The 20,017-nt window shown below is 42.3% G+C and overlaps 1 protein-coding gene across 1 annotated transcript; it reads left to right on the top strand.

The window, feature by feature from the left end:
* Positions 1–1,317: 1,317 nt before the first annotated feature.
* On the top strand, positions 1,318–18,734 carry LOC112559318 (linear gramicidin synthase subunit D-like). Its single transcript, XM_025230452.1, is given in 30 exon segments — positions 1,318–1,864; positions 3,134–3,397; positions 3,652–3,777; positions 4,009–4,152; positions 4,556–4,687; positions 5,019–5,159; positions 5,162–5,183; positions 5,735–5,888; positions 6,237–6,362; positions 6,734–6,952; positions 7,492–7,688; positions 8,103–8,294; positions 8,608–8,773; positions 8,776–8,828; positions 9,560–9,695; positions 9,988–10,153; positions 10,738–10,853; positions 11,085–11,170; positions 11,501–11,634; positions 11,637–11,666; positions 12,326–12,442; positions 12,445–12,550; positions 12,859–12,930; positions 13,418–13,504; positions 13,903–14,069; positions 15,120–15,328; positions 16,062–16,202; positions 16,522–16,614; positions 17,266–17,424; positions 17,754–18,734. Coding segments are annotated over 30 exon segments (4,011 nt in total). The 5' UTR covers positions 1,318–1,752; the 3' UTR covers positions 17,898–18,734.
* The last annotated feature ends 1,283 nt before the right edge of the window (positions 18,735–20,017 follow it).

Raw genomic sequence — 20,017 nt, 5'->3', positions numbered from 1 at the left:
GAGGTACCCATTCAAAGATGATGTCCTGGTTGTTTCGGACGCCTTTCATTTTTTAGTACTTCTGTACAGCGTCTACAGAAACCGACATGTAGTGAGTTTGGTGGAAACGACGAAATCTCACGATAAAATCCGATGAGATCTCATGGCGAAATCTCGTTTCTGTCTTTGGCTTACAGGAACCTTCCATGTCACTGAATTTACTCTGTATTTAACGGTGGCATCTGTTGGTATCTGACAGTAATACAAGGAAGTTATTTTTCTAATTGGACTACTAATGAGTTGCGAGACAATGATTTTACAATTCCACTTAAAACAGTCCACAGTTTTTTTTTCTATTTTGTTATTAATTTAACCAACGTGTTTCGATAGGGTAGGGTACTATAGTGTATATCATTATCGGGTACAGTTTTTGACAGGAACGCTATCAGAGAAAGATAAGTGGCCGAAATAACACCTGAGGGTAGATAAAAAAAAAAAACTAGGTTGAATATTTCCTAGTATTTAGGTTAACAATGTATGAACAGCCACGTGTTGTTGTCAGGTATGGTAGGAGTCCTCAATAATAAGTCTAGATTTTTTCCTAAAGTCATTGTGATTATTTAGAAAGATATGATGTCGAGCATTGCGATGGTGGGTCAAGCTAGAAGGTTTTAAAAAAATCAGGAATTCTTCATTCGCTGTTTAATCTCTCAGCTCACAAAGGTCAGTAATAAACGCTATACAACCTTTTCTGAGTTTTGCAGTCTCTGAAATATTACTTCTGTCGTCTTCAAGAGAACGAATATGCATTTAGTTCTGCTGCTTCTAGCCCTAAACACCCGGAAACGCAAGGAACCTAGCAAGGATTTCGCATTCATGGATTTTGTTTTTAAACTGAACCCGCCCATTTGGGTAAAAGTGACAGTTTTCCTCCTCTGCTGGCGCACATGGGAATAAATCGAATTAAATGACTTGTAAACATGTTCTCCACCTTAAGATTTGCTGTGAACTCTCGCTAGAGGACTGGCGACATTGAGTCAAGCCATTAGGGAGAGCGTGCATGACGAGGTCTTAAGTGCCTACCGCACGCAGTTTCCCTTTGACTTGCCTTGTCTGCAGCCTCTTAACTTATGTCGTGGAGATGCATCCTTGTCAGACATCTGTAGCCGAAGAGGCTTTGGTACGCGCTGTTGCGTGAGCACGAAGAGGTCGTGAGGGCGGAAGCGTTGATATAAAAGACAGAAGATGACAGCATCGACATTACAAAGCCCGGAATCGTTCTCCTTGAGCTTATACCTGCGAATTTATTTCCTGGCAATTTGGGGAAGTAAGAAACTTTCTGTGGATGACAGACTGTGCACCACAAAATAAAAGCTGTCAAACCTTGGAATTATATGGTGTGATACAATGGGACGGTACAGTGGCCTGCTCAACTGTCAAAAGTTATACAGGGCTATAACAGGAATGTGTGAATTTTCGTGAAATAAATTGATTTAAAAACGATCGAACGTGATAAGTTTTATTACCGTTGTGCCTCCAAGACGAAGTCTTCAAGGACTGGCAAAATCTTTAGCGGTGGTGAAAGGCAACGAGAAAGGAAGAGGCTCTGAAATACTTTGGTGTTAGACAAATCTAACAATACGCAAGACTGAGTGGCGAAATATTTAAATTTTTTGCCTTGCCGTCTGTTCTTGGAACGAGAACGTCTAGAGGACTTATCTTCTCCTAGCACGAGAAGCAGTTTAAAGGAGTCACCCCGTGTCACAAACCACGATGCACAAGAGGAAGGAGAGGTTGATAATGCCCCAGCGCCATGGCAGCCATCGGAGACGGTTCGTGTGGCGAGAGAACGGGACGGCAGTGGAGGCGCACAGCGAGGAGAACGGTATGAAATCACGTGGTCGGTTGACGGGCATCTACAGCAAAGTAGGTTAAAGAGGAATGTCCAGCAAGAGGCTCACGACGACACTTTTGGGCCGTCTCAATCAGCCTCATTGCATGGCCAAATAGTTAAACTTCGTCTGAGAATGGACAGCATACTTTAGCTTCGACCTTAGCTTGAAAACGGAGTTAAGTTCTGCCTTTTCTTAGTTGTGCCTTTGATGACGGGTACATTCCGTCCTTGGCTATTGCAACTCTTTACATTCAACTCTAGAGAACAAGTATTTGCTTAGCTAGATGCTCGCATCCGTGTCTGGTGTTTGTCGTGATTGTGTTTATTATTTATGATTATGTTTATTTATTCTTGTTGCCTTAACATTTTTTCTGTGTTTAATTTTTTCTATCATGTATGATGAATTTTGAGAGATCACGCATAGTCTAACTCGTTTTCTAAAACAACATATTTGATTTATTTGGATGAACGAACTTTTACATCCCTCTTGTAAGTCAAACCGAACAAGTGAACCATCTACATAGAATAAAACTTCCTTCTGGTCCAATCCTAATGTACTGCTGTAAAGGATATATTGCATATTCTACGATTATCCCAGACCCGCTGTCTGGTGATCTCCAACAAATTAGAACCACAAGAAAAATGTTCACTGACATTTACTTAGGGTTACTACAGTTCAGTTATTTTTGTTACTTTTTACATCACGTTGTTACCTTATAATTATTCACAAATTTTTTAACGCGCTGTGTGCTTCAGTATCGTTATCTTTTATTAAGATTTCAAAATTATAATAATATTTGACCTTTTATACGTTTCTGTTATGTAACATTAGTACATTTTAATTACCTGTTCTGTTTTGTAGCTTCGCTGCATTATAATTATATGTTTGGCTATGTAATGTTGCGCTATAATTATCTCTTCTGTAGCTTACTACATCCTAATTATTTTTTACTAATAGCTACTTTGCATTATTTTTTTAACGGGATTACTTTATTATAATAATCATCGTTTGCGGATAATTCCTACATTATAATCATCTTTTACGTATATTTTTTTATATTATAATCTAAAACATCTTTTGCATATAGTTCCTACATTAAAATCCTCTTTTACCTATAGAGTTCCTACCTTGTAATCATCTTTAGCTTAGAGTTTCGACATTATAATTTCCTTGACGTGTAGTTTGTGTACACTATCATTATTTTCCGCTGATCGTTCCTACCTGATGAATCTCTTGTTCACACACGGGGGTCGTTGTAGAGGACGTTCCGGCCAGCATGGAGTACGAGAACGAAGGTTTGCTGCACGAGATGTTCCAGCGACAAGCCATGTCCACCCCGGACAAGGTGGCGGTGGTCAGCATCTTTGAGGACCGAACAGTGACGTTCGGGGAGCTGGACATCTGGAGTGACCGCCTGGCTGCAACCCTGCAGCAGAAGGGCGCAGCTCCGGACCGCTGTGTGGGCATCTGCATGGACAAGACTGTAGACTTTGTCATCACGTACATCGCCATCCTTAAAGCTGGTGGGGAAACCTAAGATTTCTTTCTTTTTTTTTTTTTTTTGTCTACTACTTACTCAGATTTCTCTAATTCCACTTATTTTCTGCGTTCTGCTCTTGTATTTTATTTTTACTTCCAGAATCGATTCAACACAAGCCTTATTGCTATAAAGAAAAAATGCAAATAATAAGTTGAATTATATATTTATTATGAATGCTTTTGCCTGTGTTTTTGAAAGTATGCTGTGATGATGATACCTGATTGTATTTCCGTAAAGGTGCTGCTTACTTACCCCTGGACACTACTTACCCGTCACACATGCTGCAGTCGGTGCTAGAAGACGCTCTACCTGTAGTGGTGGTCGCCTCGCCAGAGTTTGAATCCAAACTGAAAAGTGCAGTGGGTTGGTTCAGATCTCTTGCCATTTACTTCTTGCAAATCTTGCTTGTTTCTCTTTATAATCACATGATCTTGTGAAAGTTGTATCCCCATTTTTTTCACTTTCATTCTCTGTATCATATAGTCCACCTCACCCCAGTCCTTGATACTTTCGTAGGTTTTTATAGTAAGAATAAATGGTAGAAAAAACGAGATCTTTTTATCAAGAGAGAAACTGGGTTGTACCTGTCTGTAGATAAAATCAAGGTCCTTGTACTGCACAAAGGTTGGGAGGAAACCATGATTAAGCTCACATCTCCAAGGTTTGTACCGCCGTCCGTGCACCTCGACAACCTGGCATTCGTCGTCTACTCTTCCGGAACCACGGGCAAACCCAAAGGTATATTATCGTTCTTGTATCTTACATGACGTCACAACATATCTTTTCTGTTTCTGTCACTCAAGTGGTACGACTGCTGCCGTCTAAAGATACCAGGGGTCGGTTAGAAGAAGGGGTCGGAAGAAGGAGTTAGTGTATTATGTGTGGATACCCGAGCAGAGAGGTTCCAGCATACTTCATCATCTGTTCATTAGATTGTGCGTGCATGAATGTATTTGTGTGTCAGTGTTGTAGGTGCATGTCCGTGTGTGCGTGAGGGGCTGGGGAACGAAAAGAATAAACACACAGGTGGAAGACTGCAGACCTGCACAGTTTGCGAGCGCCCTCATCAGTCTCACTGATTACTGTAGAAGTGCCATGTAGTGCTCTCTTTGAGTCGTGTTTGGGTTGCTGTGGGTTGCAGGCATCCAGTGCCAGCACCGCGGGGCCGTGTTCTCCTATCACGCGCGGCACGTCTTGTTCCCGTACCAAGATGACGACAGGGAGGCCTGCAACATCTTCTTCGTTTGGGAGATGCTGAGGCCCCTTCTTAAAGGTCACATTTTACATGAACTTCATTTCAGTTTTAATAGGATTACGCTGTAACGATGCTGCGATTCTATAATATACCTCATCACGCACGCACACGTTGGAAACAGCTTATATAACATCCATAGTCCTAAAGAAGAGTAGTGATTATTCTGCCTTCTCTGTACAGTGAAAGAGTCAACTAAATCCCTCCCTAATAACTGTCTCAAAAAAAAAAAGAAAAGAAATATTAACACATCAGCTAGTCAGTCAACTAATTTGTAACTCCATCAATCAAGTCAGCCACCCATCCCATCTGTCGGGTATCAGTAAATAAAAGAAAGGTTTACTTTGTCCAGGTATCCCAATGTACCCATTGCCCAACACCGTTATCTACGACCCTCCGTTGTTGTGCAAGTACCTGCAGGCGAACGCCATCACGCGGATACTCTTCACGCCCTCGCTCTTCGAGGCCGTCCTCAACACCCCAGGCCTTGACCTGCCACGGCCTTTAAGTCGATGAGGTCAGACTTCAGGGTATTCGGATGGTGGCATTTCTTCCTTTAAAAAAAAAAACTGTTTCTGCATCTCGCTGTTAGATCAGTGGGGTAGTGATTAGACGGGTGGAGTGGGGATGAGGTCAAGAGTCTTTACTTTTAGAGGGGATTTAGGGTTGGATCCTCGTTGGTTAGATTGGTTTATGGTAGAAAGTGGCTTCTACCCCGTTTTTCTGATGGTGAATTGGTTATTTTACCACGACGAGGTCTGAGCCCACGATCGACAGTCCTCTTTTGAGGTTGGAAACTCTTAACCTCAGGTCTTCTGGATATAAATGCCACCATGACAACGTTATGACAAAGTAACTGCGATTTTGGTCATTGATAACGACTAAACTTTAATCATACAACTTCCTGTGTTAAAGATACAAAGATAAATAAAAGGGGAGTAATTTAGAAATACTTAATTTTTTACCTTATTGAGATACTTCATTTTTATATTAATACTTATATTAATGTACCAAACGAATCCTCCACGTCGTCACGATTTCTTCATGTTAATGAAAATTCATGGGCAGACAAATATGGTTCTGCGGCGAAGTGGTGACCATGTCGTTGCTGAAACGCTGCATTAGTACTCTCCCCTGGATACACTTCATCAACCTGTATAGCATCTCCGAGTGCCACGACGTTGCCTTCGTCGACCTGACTGACTACTACCAGAAAAACAAGGTGAGGTAGTTCGTCCTGACTGACTGGTAGACAATTATTGCAAAAGCAAAGCCGGAAAGTACCAGAAAGAGTAAGACTTTGTGCATTTTAATGGACTGTGCAACAAGTCATCTAATGAACTCCAGTAAAAAGTTCATGTTTTTCGGATGGATGGAAGTCCGTGCATATTAACATACATGCGCGTTCACACAAGCACACACACCATAAACATAAGCAGACGTGCAGCACACTCAAGCAAACACTTGCACGTGAACAGACCTGCATGGCCGTCATACTAGAAATTTGATTATCTCTGATGAGTCCAGCGAGGAGTTGTCTGTGAGCCCCGCCTTTGATTTATGTCAACAGGAGTCCATGATGGCGCGCAAGTTTTCTCCGGCGGGCAAAGTTCTACCCGGTGTACATATTGCTATTATCGGTGATGAAGGAAAGCCGCTTCCGGTTGGAGTGTCAGGGAGGTAACCTATCCTGTTTGTTTGTTAAAGACTAAATGAACATCTTAGTTGACTTAACCTGGTTAGGGCCAGACGACGTTGGACACCTAGCCTGTCACATGACCATAGACATTTGACAGCCACCTGGCTCTGAGTCTGCCGAGGTAGTGAGTGATGTCTACCTTGCTCTAAATCTACCATTTCATTCTCAATCTCTTTGTCCTTGTTTTCATCTATGTGGCTAGCTGTATCTCTATCATCTCTGTCCATAGGTAGTGTGAAAGCGCCTGCACATGTCTCATGTTGGACATGGGTCAGTATACAGAGTAGCCTCTGTGTGTGTTGGGTCGGGGGTAAGAGGGGTAGCCCACCTGCGCTTACATCAACATATATCTATATACTTGTCTCCAGATTTACGTGGGGGGTCCAACTCTCGCCCGGGGCTACATCAACAGACCAGAACAACAGGCGCAGCGCTTTATTCCTCTCCTGGAGGGGATGCCAGCATCTTATGGCGACCGACTGTACCGGACAGGAGACTGGGGCTACATGCTGTCGGACGGGTCGCTCGAGATTTGCGGTCGGTGCGACACGATGGTCAAAATAAGAGGCTACTCCATTGAAGTACAGGTGAGGTTTGAGCTTCTATTGTAGCACACGTGATGTGTGGGCTTTATATGAGATTCGATTGAAGGATTTGAACAACATAAAGCAGAGACGAGCAATAAGATCAAAAGACCAAAAGAAAAAGAATACAACAGAGATGCACTGAAACGAGATGGCATTGGGACAAAGGATGGACAAAGACTACTGTCGAGATTCCATTTTGGTTCGTGTAGAGAGAAGCAGCAGAAATATATTGAAGAGAGATGTATAAAAAAGCGCGACTTCGAAAAAAAGCTAGTGTCCTATTTCCGAATGGCCATACAAGTAGTAAATACAAGTATTAAATCCAACTGGTTCACCGTGTCTAGGCAGAATATGAACACAGAAGACAGAGCACAACTTTTTCCTTCCACCCGGTCCCATTTACTATCTCTAATAAATCAAGTACCCATATATCAGGTAGGAAAGGGAGAAAGTAGTTTTCCAGCTAAATTTGTGGTCAAGATTCGCCAACTATTCCAGGTAAACTCTTTGATTACCACCTTTCCGTCGTTTCCTCTCAGGCGGTGGAAGCGGCTTTGCTGGCCCTGCCGATGGTTCACGCTTGCACGGTGCTGGTGTCAGGTGAGGAAGGGGAAGACAAGTTCCTGGTGGCCTACATCGTAAAGAAAGAAAAGACAACCAAAAAGGAAATCCGCGGCGAGCTTAAAAGACGGTTGCCCTTTTACATGATTCCCGCCTACTTCGTGTTCCTCCAGAGGTCAGGGGTGTTCGTGGAAGAGGGTGTGCGCGAGATGTGTGGGTGTGTGCTTATCAATGCAGTCGTGTGTGGTTTGCCTGTAGGTAAGAGAGAGGTTGAGAGAGTGTGTGGACGCGCATGGATTCATTGATTCCTCTGCACGAGATAACCCCAACAATAAATCAGAAGCCTCCAGTCAAAAGTGTTATATCCCAACAGATAGTCTTCTTGTTCTTTATTAGCTTCACTTCTTCATTCACACATTGTCTTGAATGGACATCTAAGAACCATGCTTTATGTATTTTTTCATTTGAACTCTTGATGCCATTACCCTGGCCCTTGTTTGTGGCCTTGCAATATCTTCGTTGTGTCCAAGACTGGGAGCTGAATAATGAGGCTCTTCCATTTTTTCCACGTTTTCCGGTATTTGTACAGCATCCCTATAGTGTCCACGACAGGAAAACTGGACAAGAAGGCATTGCCGCCCTTTGACCGCAACCACTCGGACGACGTGCAGGCGGAAGGTCGCCCCAGCACGGCCATGGAGGAGAATCTGGCCGCCATCTGGCGCGAAGTGCTGAGGATTCAGGACATCGACATCCACGAGAGCTTTTTCGATATGGGCGGGTACGGTCGTGCTGATTGTGTGTGTTTAAAGCTGAACAAAGCATTTGTCGACACCTCTCTTTTATTTATTTATGCTTGAGATTAAGGTTGCTGTTTTAGGCCATATGCTTAGACAAAGCTTTTTTTATTCATTCATTCGTAGGTTTCTTTGCTTCTTCACTCAATCCTGGTGGTTCGACTTTTATTTCACTTGTTGATTCTTGTTTATCGCTTTTCTTCGGCAACTTTGTGTTTGTTTGCTGGCATACCGAACGTGACTTTTTTGAAGGTCTTTCAAGTATCTATCATCATTTCTTGTGTTGCATTGTTCCAGACATTCACTTCTGGCCACTGAACTCCAGCAACGCATCAAAGAGAAGTTCGGCGTCAGCATGCCAGTCCGCGAACTTTTCACCTATCCAACGGTCAGTCTGCTAAGTCAGTATATTGAAGCCATGCAGAGTAATGGGCACGACAACTCCAGCAGATCGTCACCATTGGACAAGATCTTGACCTGTCAGCGGAGGTCGATAAACACGACCAGGCGATGATGGAGTAATGACCACGTTTTCTTTCTTTTTTAAGTTTTTCTTGATTTCTTTGGTTTGTTTTTTTTTAAAGTTCTTCCATTGCTTCCTGGAATCATCATATCCTTATAATTGAGCTGTTCCACCTTCTTATATTTTAAGGTGTCGCCGAAGTGTGACAATAGGTGGTTATCTTTAAAAAGAAAACTAATACACGATTACAGATCGGTAAGAGAACATCAAAGGACTACACACCAACCTGAGGTTACAATGAATGAATATCGATTAATATTAGTACTTCTGTGACGAGAAATCAAATCAATTTTAGACGGTTCCGACTGTAGAATATCAAAAGGGGGGACACAACGTTTGCATAGATAAAATTAATATTTGACCGTTCTAACACCATAAATTAATTTAATCTTCAACCATTCAGAGAATTATGCCCTACTGATTTTTAGAACATTCCCAAACTATAATAATAAGAAGCATATTTATACAGCGCCTTTCTCCAGCAAGAGTAGGCCTCAAAGAGTTTTACAGCCATAAGAGTTCACTTGTATAGTGTGCTTCCCTGTAGCAAAAGGGAGATCACCTCAATCAACGACGCCAGGCTCTCAATAAATTGTTTGTTCAATCGTTTCATCGAGGCATCCTAGTAAAGAAGTTGAAACAGCACTAAACCATTATACTGTTAATCTCTCGATATTTTGAGTATAAGGCATGAGGTAACGGTGACCATGGGTGTTCTGCCTGCAGGCTGGACATTCAGTTGAGGGCGTTCTGGAGAACCTTCTTGCACCGGCATCACTTCAGCAAGGGCCGAGTCCTGCTCACCGGCGCCACGGGTTTCCTCGGAGCCTTCCTGCTGAAGGAGATGCTGCTGAACTCAGAGGTACAAGCTGCTGTTGGTGCTGCTGGGACGTTATTTAAATTTTAGCAAGAACCATATTATGGAGCAGCTTTTGTTTGTGTATCCGTATGTGTGGTTAGTTTGGGTTTTTTTTCCGCATACATGACTGTTTATTTGAGACCTAGTGAATGTTACTCACGCTCTTCATTTGAAATCTCACACTGCCATCTCTATTATCTATCAAACCATCATGTAGCCAATCAGTTACATAGTAAGTAGTGATCTGCTTTGATGTACTTGACCCCGGGTCTTGATCTGCTCACTTCTGCTTCAGCTACTGGTGTACTGCTTGGTACGTGAACTGCCCAACCAGGATCTCATGGACAGAATCAAGGAAACCATGCGGAAGTACTCTATCCTGGCCAACGACAGCAAGCGTGCCACCGAGGAACAAACTAGCATGGAGAGCCTTTTCCGCAAAAGAGTTATTGCAATGAAAGGTAACTCCACTTCCTGACGTTGTTTGGTTCTGGAGGGTTCCAAGACTAGATTGTATGAAAGTGCAGGTGAATGAGCCAAAAGAAATGATGAGATAAATGGTTCTAATGCACCCTGAGACATAATGTACGATCGCTCATGAAACATCACATATGGTTTATTTTGTCTAGCATCTGAGAATATATCAAAACAACAAGAAAAGTGCAGTAAAATATTTTGTGTGTGAGGCTTCGTTCAGCCATTAGCTCAGTAGAGGGGTAGCCTTCACTAGTTCGTTTGGGGATTTTTTTTGTCCCTTTTTCTGGAATCTGATGTATGTAGTGGTTGGAGTGTCTACACAAAACTCCAGACAGATTGCATAAAGTGGGCTTGGATGACGTCACCACTTTTTCCAGTATCGAAATCTTGGGATTTGAGGCGAGACCCTTGAATGGCTGGCTTCCTGTAATTAAGCCCTCGATTGTGAAGATGAAAGTGTTTTGACTGTTGACTTAGGTGAGGGTGAGAGCGAAATGTCTTAGATTAAACAGACAGGTAAACAAGTAGCATGACGTAGCAATGTCTGGCACCACTGCTTGTTGCGCAGGTAACGTGGCGCTGATGAAGCTGGGTCTCAGCGACGACGACTACAACTACCTGACCACCGAAACCGACTTCATCGTTCACGCCGCGGCCAACGTCAACTTGGCCTATCCCTACAGTGTCAGTCAGCCTTGATCTCTCATTGTGTTTAATGCACGAACCTCAGTGCCACGGTTACTTTAAGGCCTTGTGATAAATGTAATGAGTGGAAGATCATTCACTCGCACTCACGCACAAACTTGATTCCGTCAATGAGTAGAACTCGAACTGTCCCAAGGTTTGATTCGAATTATAAATGTCTTCATGAGTTCAAGCTAATCTCATTTGTGATTATTTTGTCATTTCTTTCAGGCTCTACACGGACCCAACGTTCTTGGAACGGAAAATATAATCCTATTTTCTTCGACGGGCAAAATCAAGCCCATTCACTACATCAGGTAACGTGTGAGACATGTTGTTAGGTTAATACATTGAATTTGATGGTCTTCTGGCAATGAATTAAACACGGTAGCTAAATTTTAGAACATGTTGATGGGTATTTTGATTACTGATCTTTGTCGCAAACCAACACGTTGTTTTGTTGCGATGTTCTGTTTTATTATAATTTACTTTTTTTTTTTTGTTGTCGTTCTTGAACTTGGTACTGCGCTGGAAGCTTTTACTGAGACAAGAATTGTTATCATCTCTCAAGATCATAATTATTATTATCGTTGTTATCATTACACGGCGCCGGGCTAATGGCGGGTGGGGACTGCCTGTTGTTGCAGCACGAACGGCGTGTTCCCGCACAACATGAAGGGCTGCACGGAGGACGCGGACGTCAGTGACCAGTGGCCGTACCTGACCGACGGCTACTCGCAGTCCAAGTGGGTGGCCGAGCAGCTGGTGCACCGGGCGGGACAGCGGGCTTGCCCGTCACCATTTACAGGCTGGGTGCGCATGCGCAGCATTTGTACATCACTTACCTCTCCTCGCTCCTCTCCCCACTTGTCCCCATCTGCTCTTCTCGAGCACCGTGTTGCTTCCCCTTGTAATGACATTTCATCATCAGGGTGATCCTTTATCGTCATGGCGTGCCCAAGATTTCCCAGTTGAGAGCACCGAGATTCTCTATTTTCGTAGTTTTTTTGTTGTCATTTATGTCCAAGATTGTCGTGTGATGGGTGCGAGTCATTGTCCATTGTCGACTGGCACATAGAAGGAGGATATCTTCTGGACAGTTTTTAATTTTTTTATGTCCTTTATTTTAAAAGTTTTGTTCAGTGCTAGATTTTATTGCAAAAGTTGTTAAATAACCGTCTTCCTTTCCTGTTCATCACTAAATGACGTTCGTATTTTTTGCACTCTTTTCAAGCGTTTAAGGTGTCAGAGTGGTTGTAGTGATGGCGGTGATGGTTATGATGATAACTGATGATAATGATGATGAAGATGACATTGAAGAAAAAAGGTGATGTTCAAGTTAAATTTTCAACGAGTAGGATATGACTATGTAAAGATCAGTATATCCAAAAAATACCAGATTGATGATGGTGATGATGATAAGGACGATGAGAGGGATGATGATTGATGATGAATCGGTGTCTGTGACGCAGGCAACCTGGGTGGCGACCGGGTTAACGCCGCATGGAACTCACAGGACTTCACTTTACTTCTGCTGTCGGCCAGCGCCAAATACGGCATCGCACCGGACGTGGACTGGGAGGTCGAGATGACCCGGTCGACTTCGTGGCCAGCGTCATCGTGCGCCTGGTGCAGCATCCGGACTCGGCCCTCGGCAAGACCTTTCACGTCGTCAACGACAAGCCACTGCCGGCCAGGTGCGGTGAGGGTTAGGGTTAGCCTCACCTCCGACCTCAGCAGTATCAGTAATTTTAAATAAAAAAAAAAAAAGAAACCGTAAAAGATTGTCTGTACATGTGATGAAAGTGATGTGAATCGTTCTGTTGGTAAATATCGTGATGGAACTGATACAATATGCTGCAACTCACGTAACATCACGTTATGAGGGACGTAAAAGTCACGTTGCGAGAAACTTTTTTCCCCACCTCCATCCTACCTCTTCACTTTACATAATGCTACTGTAATTGATAAACCGCTATCATTTAGGGGATAATGAATTTTGCAGGTGGATTTTCAAATGGATGAACGCAAACGGCTATCATCTGTCGCTGATTCCGTTTAACGAGTGGAGGAAAAGGTGAAACAAAGTTTTGCTTCTTTATCTTACAGTCTCAACTTATAGCATAGCGAGTTCTCGCTCTCCTCACAGGAAGTACATATACATAGTGGACTGATGGAGATCGTGAGATGTCTAGAGAGTACATTATTCAACCAGAATACATATATTATCGTCGTCGTTTAAGGCGGAGAAAACCTTTATCTGTGATAACTTCTTAATGGCTTCAATATATAAAGCTTATTATCTCATAGAAACAGAAGTTTATTTGAGCAATTAAACCATTAACACGTTAATATTGACGGTACACTGAAGTTTAGGTGAATCAATCAGGTGTTCATGAAAAAAGTATGGAATGGAGGTGCAAACTGCAGTAGTAGCCATAGAGCAATTTTTTTCAGAAGTAAGTAGTACTTGCAATAAACTAGAAATGTTCGCTAGTCCTTTTACAGGCTATGTGCAGTCAGAACCATTGAGTTGTACAATCATTGTCTGTGGTGTGCCACAGGATCTTGGTTCACTTGTCAGACCCGGACAAAGTCGCTGACTGCAGCGTTCGACCGGAGCTTCACAGAATTCTGGAGTCCTACGTCAGGTGAGTTTAGAGAGAAATTATTTCTGATTTCCTTGAAGTCTAGGATGGGTGTTGCATAAAACATCCGCCACATCTGAGAGGAAATCCTGCTAGGCTAATGTTTTTGCCATCTGCTTACAGGTTAATATGATTTCAAAATGATTTTATTTTTAATCACTAGCCTCAGCTCAGTACAAGATACTGTTTACCAAAATCCGTTGCAATAACCCAAGTTTTAGTGCATTTTTGTTATCTAAATTTGGCCGCAGAACCGCCATTGTTTTGTTTTGGGTATATTATTACAGCGTCCTGCTGGAAGTGAGCCTGACACAAACAGGAAGGCAAAAGCAATACATCAATGCGTTTTTGGTAGACATTAGGTTTGTAAAAAAAAAGTGGCATCGTTATTTTGTTTTCAGGGAAGAGAAATTCCTATCGGAATTGAGTATCTTCAAGAACGACAACTTTAAGGCGATTCTGGCAGAGCTGAAACTGGAGTACCCGTACACAGACGCGCGCATGCTACAGACGTACTTCAGAAAATTATCTGCCAGGAACATCATGCCAAGACAGCGCCGTAGCACAGGTAAACAACAAGCCCCACATTTCTTCTAGAACGTTCGTGGAAAGGGTAGAGAACGAAAAGAAGCAGTAATGGAGACGGTACCCCCTGAGGACAATCAGCTCCATCACGCTCCATTTCGTTAAAAACAAAACAACTTTTTCCTGTTTTCACCAGCGAGGTTCACAATGAGACTTCCTGTCTCACACGACCAAACGGCCGCCCGTGTGGATGGGTCAGAAGTTTGCGTAAGGAGAGACGACAAGCACGCATTCACCGCGAGATCGGCACCACAGGTTCATAAATTTAGTTGACAACCAGGCGCCCTTATTGGACTTGTGCCATGCGAGGGGTCGGCAATGATTCCGCCCAAGCTCAGCGAGGAGGGGCTTCTGCAAAGTCTTAGGGTCATTCCAATGGCGTCTTCTGGAGATGCTCAGATCCATGTATCAGGCTTTTGCACTAGAGGAGCCGGATAAGTGAATGACTTAACGGTTTATATTTATGAAGAAGGTTTGAATTAGCGGCTGGTCTGGATGGCGTCAGGGAGGCCCTGGTTTGCTGTAAAGTTTGTAGTCGGATATTGTCTTTTGCTTTGTCAAATGTGTGGCAATCTTTGGCGAATTTTTCTATAAAAAAAATTATTTTGCATATTTTTAACACAAGTTAAAAATGTCTTTAGTTATTTTAACTTTGGTCTTTAGCAAAAAGAGATGAGAATTGTAAATGCATTCGTTGAGAGTATTTCCTGTGTTAGAATGTTTTGCGACTATTTTCTTTCCTTTCTTGGAGGAGAGGAGAGAAGGGGGTACCGGTGAAGTGGACGGCGATCTGGTGGAGCAGCTTAAGTGGTCTTGTGTTTTTAAAGTCAGGTTGAGGATAATCACAGATGAACGCCTTTCTCAGGCTGTTTCAGCTGCTGTTAACATTTTTACCGACCTTGTTGCTAGCGATGTAAATGAGCTAAGGCAGAAGCGAGCGTCCTTGTGGCAAGAGCATTATGGGGAAACAGTCTAAAACTTGTGTCAAACTGCTTTTTGATGGCAAATTGCTGCTTTTGTGTTCGCGTTGCAGTGAGCAAACCTCTTTCTGACCGCGTTGCCATAGTGACCGGGGCGTCCAGCGGCATCGGTGCTGCCATAGCCCTGGCTCTAGCATCTGCAGGTGCTCGTGTTGCCATGGCAGCAAGACGGGAGGAGAAGTTAAGAGAACTGGAGCAGCGAATATCTGACGAGGGAGGGGTTGCAATCTCTGTAAAGAGTGACGTCCTCAGCAGAAAGGAGGTAGGAGCCATAATTCCTTTCTTGTTGGTCTGCCGTGAAGAGGAGGTTTTTCGAGTATACATTGTTCAAGTTAGCTACAAAAGGGTTAACTTTGCAACAGTAATGCTGGTAGTATCTGTGGTTAAAAATCATAAGCAGGAGACTCAACATAAAGTTTCTTGTTTTCACGAAGGTAAATACAGCCAGAGTTCGAAAATCTTCAATTCGGGGCACAAGGCCAATAAAAATATGAGGAATAAGATTTAGAAAATCAAGTTTATCTGCAGCCGTAGTTATAAAGGGAGAGTAATTTTATCATAGGTTAAAGATCGGGAAGAGCAAGCTTCTCTTCTCCGCAGTTACAAGGCGAGAGTCTCCAGAATTTCTAAGATGTTACTTAACCCTGGTAGGTTATGAAGCAGTCGTAAAATATTCTGGGATAAAGAAACATCCGTGAGGTCATTGTAACTACTGAGACGAGACCTTGATTTTTCTTATTTTGTCGTGGAACAAAAGACCTATTCTTCCTTTCATATCTACGATCTCGGGACACAGTAACTTACACGAGTTGGAAACATGGCAGCCTTCCATAGATAGTCTCTGACCTAAATCCTGAAAGTGAAGTGGTTAAGAAACGGGGAGAGAGGGAAAATTAACAATGCAACCTAAAAACAGATATAGAAATCAAACAATAAAATATGTGCAGTGTTTTAAACTGCAGTTTGTCATGGTTGTTTGTGGGGTTCTTGTGCAGGTGCGTGAACTGGTGCAACAGACAGAGATGGCTCTTGGGCCGGTTGACCTACTGGTGAACTGTGCAGGTGTGATGTATTACACCTGTATGAAGAACATACATCAAGACGAATGGGACCACATGATCGACGTGAACTGCAAGGTATGGTCATTGCTATTGTGTTTAGAACATTTTCAGTCGGCGTTTCTGTCCGTGACTTTGTGCACGTGCTCATCGTACTGGGCTTCACGCTCTATTTGGCTCTTCTGTACATGCTATGTTTTCGGTTTTAATATATTCCTCTTTTCCATTTCTAGCAGTAGTCATGTGCTGCTCAAAAGCTTACACATATTTTTAAGGAGTGTCATAAGATTGTTGTGAGAACATTAAGATAGAAAAAGTCTTGTGGTACCTGCGTGTATGTGTTGGGGTATGCGTGCACCCTTGTTTATGCGGTTACCTGTGCTTTTTGTGTGTGCAGGGTGTCACAAACTGCATAGCCGCAGTGCTGGATGGGATGGTCAAGAGAGAAAATGGACACATCATCAACATCACATCAGATGCGGGCCGTAAGGTGAAGACAAGTCTCCTTTCCCACTTCCCTTTCTCTCACTCTCTCGGAAGCACTTATACTATGTCTATCCTGTATGCACGTGCTTGCGCACACACACATGTAAAAGTCTCGTTATTTATTATTATTATTAAACACACATAGCCTAAATAGTACCGGAGCGCAGCATCGTTATTGTGTGATGGGAGTCGCGAAAACTTACACAAGATGCTGAATATCTGTCCCTGTACTACTGCCTGATGCAGCTTCTGTTGCATTATACAGCTGAAGTGCTAGTGCATTAAGCAACCCAAGTGTTAAGAGCATTATAAACACCATGCACATATTCTCGGCATGGTGCAACCTGTTACATTTAGTGATGTTAGCATTTAGTCTTGTACCCGGCTTACACAACATCAAGTCTGTACAATCTCTCTAGAGACAATAATTGGTTGTCGTTTAACTGACACTGATTGCTGGCAGGGCGACGAACGCAACCAACCAGCCATCCAGCCAAATAACCACCCACTCCACTGAGGTGTCAGACCTAGTGGGAAACTGGGGGAAGTTCAAAACAGAGAGACCGGGAGAGAATATTGTGTGTAGTATTAAGCACAGTCATAAATGATATTCTTTCGTGAAGCGTCCTACATTCATCATACACATTCATCACAGGGCTTTCCCGGCCTGGCAGTCTACTCGGGGACCAAGTTCTTCGTGGAGGGCTTGTCGCAGGCCATGAGGTCAGAGCTGGCGGATAAGGGCGTGCGAATCACGTGCATTCAGCCAGGAGATGTCAAAACACCTCTATTTGGACTGTCCACGGACAAGGAGGTCAGTCTGAAGGCTTGTTGTCACTGAATGTTCTTTCTTTTTTTTCTTTCTTTCTGGTCTTTCTTTCTTTTAATCCTTTTTTTTCTTGCTTGCTCTTGATTGTTCTTCCATTCATGCTGTTTAAATATTGTTAATAATATGAAGTCATACACAGACTTGAGAGAGACAATCCAATTAAAGGAGATTTTTTTTAAATCGAAAGAAAAAACAGCGGAAGAAAGAATGTCTAACGCAAATAAAGTAGAAGAAAAAAGAGAAGAAAACAAATGTGAATTTGCTCCAGTAATCTGCTTGAATTACGAACCCTAGCCTTTCTATGCGTGTTTCAGGCCATCGAAAAATACGACATGAGTGAGAAACACAAGTGTTTAGAGCCGTACGACATCGCCAAAGCTGTTGTCTTTGCAGCATCACAACCAGAATATGCGGCCATCAACGAGATTCTCGTGGAACCGCGAGATGCACCGTTGTGAAAATATTTTGGATAAATTGGATTGACGACCACTTCCAGAATATTCTCAGTTTTCTGCAAGACGATATTTCTTAACCGTTTCAAGCACCAAAAATGTGTTATCAGTATAAGGCAATTAGTGTTCGTATCGGTTAGATTTTCCCTGATTTTAATTAAACGATGCGTGCTGTATCTATTATTCTTACTTTCATATACTAATGTGTTTAAGTTTCCAACATTTATCGTGCTCATGCATATTCATGTCAACACACGAACAAGTCAAGGATTATTTTGTTCAATACACCTAGCTGAAGAAACAATGCTCCTGAGACATTCACTCGAGTTATAGTTTTAAAAAAGACATCAAACTGCTTACTGTATTGTATGACATATAACAAGTTTCTAGTCAAATCGTAAGAATGGTAAAAATTCAAGTATCTAATTTTATTATAATAAATCGTATTGTTAATTTTAATATAATGGACTTCAGCTAAAAAATTAGCCATGTAGTCACTCTCTATTTTAGCGGTCACGTATCTCCAGGAAGTGCTTCTTCCTGAAAACCAAGCAACACCAAAAATAGTTAACTTCAAAATTTGGAAATATGTTTAATTAGCAGCAAGAAAAATATTAGGGGGTGGGGGAGAAAAATCACTAGCGGATTTGTGGAACAGAACTGCAAAACTGGTGCTTTCCATTATTACATCATCAAATCATCTTTTTGTTCTTCGAGTATATTTCTGAATTGTATTAAACGTGTAAGATATCCTAAAGCAAAACTTAAAAACTCTGACTACTCATTCCCCCTATACCATGCTGTATTGCCAATACTGAAATAAAAGTAGTAAACTTTGTCGTATATCTTGTTGTTATGACTTTCATTTCTTTCATTATGATAGCACAGAAACGGCATCAGTACGAATCCGATGACAAAGGATGATAGGAGAAGCCTTCCCCTGATTTTCTGATGTCAACAAATACTGACTGTTTGTATCTGTTTGGCCTGCACAGAAGTGCATGCAAGTATGCAGACACACACCACAGAACCTGTGTTTCCAGATAGGCACTGTAATCGAGTTCAGCGTCTGAACACTTTTGGCTCCAATCTTAAATGCCTTTCCGCTACTTTTTGTTTTTTTCCCCTAACACCTTTTGTAGTTTTGTGCTCCAGGTCTTGGGGCAGCCTCCGTTACAGATGTCAGAGATTTTTTCCCCTTTGACACGGTAATGCGCGGCACGGATATGCGGTACCAAGAGAATGAATAGTCCTCCTTGAGTCAGAAAGCATGGTAGAGAAAGACAGAAATGTGAGGGGCAGTCAGATAACAGGGGGTTGGGAAGAAATATGCTTATAGTGAAGATGGAATCGTAAACGAATGAATAAAGCATACTTCTAAATGAATTATTTGGATATCCAATACTGGCTAGTGGAGAAGAAATTACGCTGCGAGACTTGAGGAGAGACAATGAATATGTTATGATAAAAAAATAATATTTGCTCGGATAAGGTGGCTGATGTGCGGCGAGGAACGTCATCGTAAGAAACGGGTTTTGTCTTCCAGACCAGTCTCGCCACGGGTAGAAAATCCGGGGCCGGCCCTTAGTGCGAGAAGTTCAAGGTCAGGAAGACGTATGTAGATATGTTGTTTACTTCTTGATGTTAAAAACTAATAAATATCATACTCCTGCATATCAAAGTTGCTAGGAGTGCTCACCGCTCTGTTTAACCCGCCTATGCTGCTCACAGGGTGTTCTGTTCTTGCTGGTTGTCCTTCTGTTCTGGGAGAAATATCCCTTTATCAACTCAGGACTTCTGTAAAATTGTTGATTGAAGTGCTGTTCCATCTGCTTATGTAAGTCTACCCACAAACTGGTTTCGTGAAATTATCTTTATTATACAGTGAGGGAAAATTGTAACACAATAATACAACATCCCTTTCCTCCATTGCTACTCAAGAGTTAAACGATATTTTTTATTAATTTTTTTTTACTTTAATATTTTTAGTGGAGGTAGTAGAACATGTTTGAGGATTCCTATAAACGCTATGGTTAGTTAAGCAGGATAGATAATTTTCCATCCCAGTAATACACATGTTCGTGGCATGCTTACATTTTATTTATCTTTGCTTCTTAGTTTTCCTC

This window comes from Pomacea canaliculata, linkage group LG3 (assembly GCF_003073045.1).
Source record: "Pomacea canaliculata isolate SZHN2017 linkage group LG3, ASM307304v1, whole genome shotgun sequence".
NCBI lineage: Eukaryota > Metazoa > Mollusca > Gastropoda > Architaenioglossa > Ampullariidae > Pomacea > Pomacea canaliculata.
The sequence above is the reverse complement of the archived record's forward strand: the minus strand, read 5'-3'. Positions and strand labels throughout refer to the sequence as shown.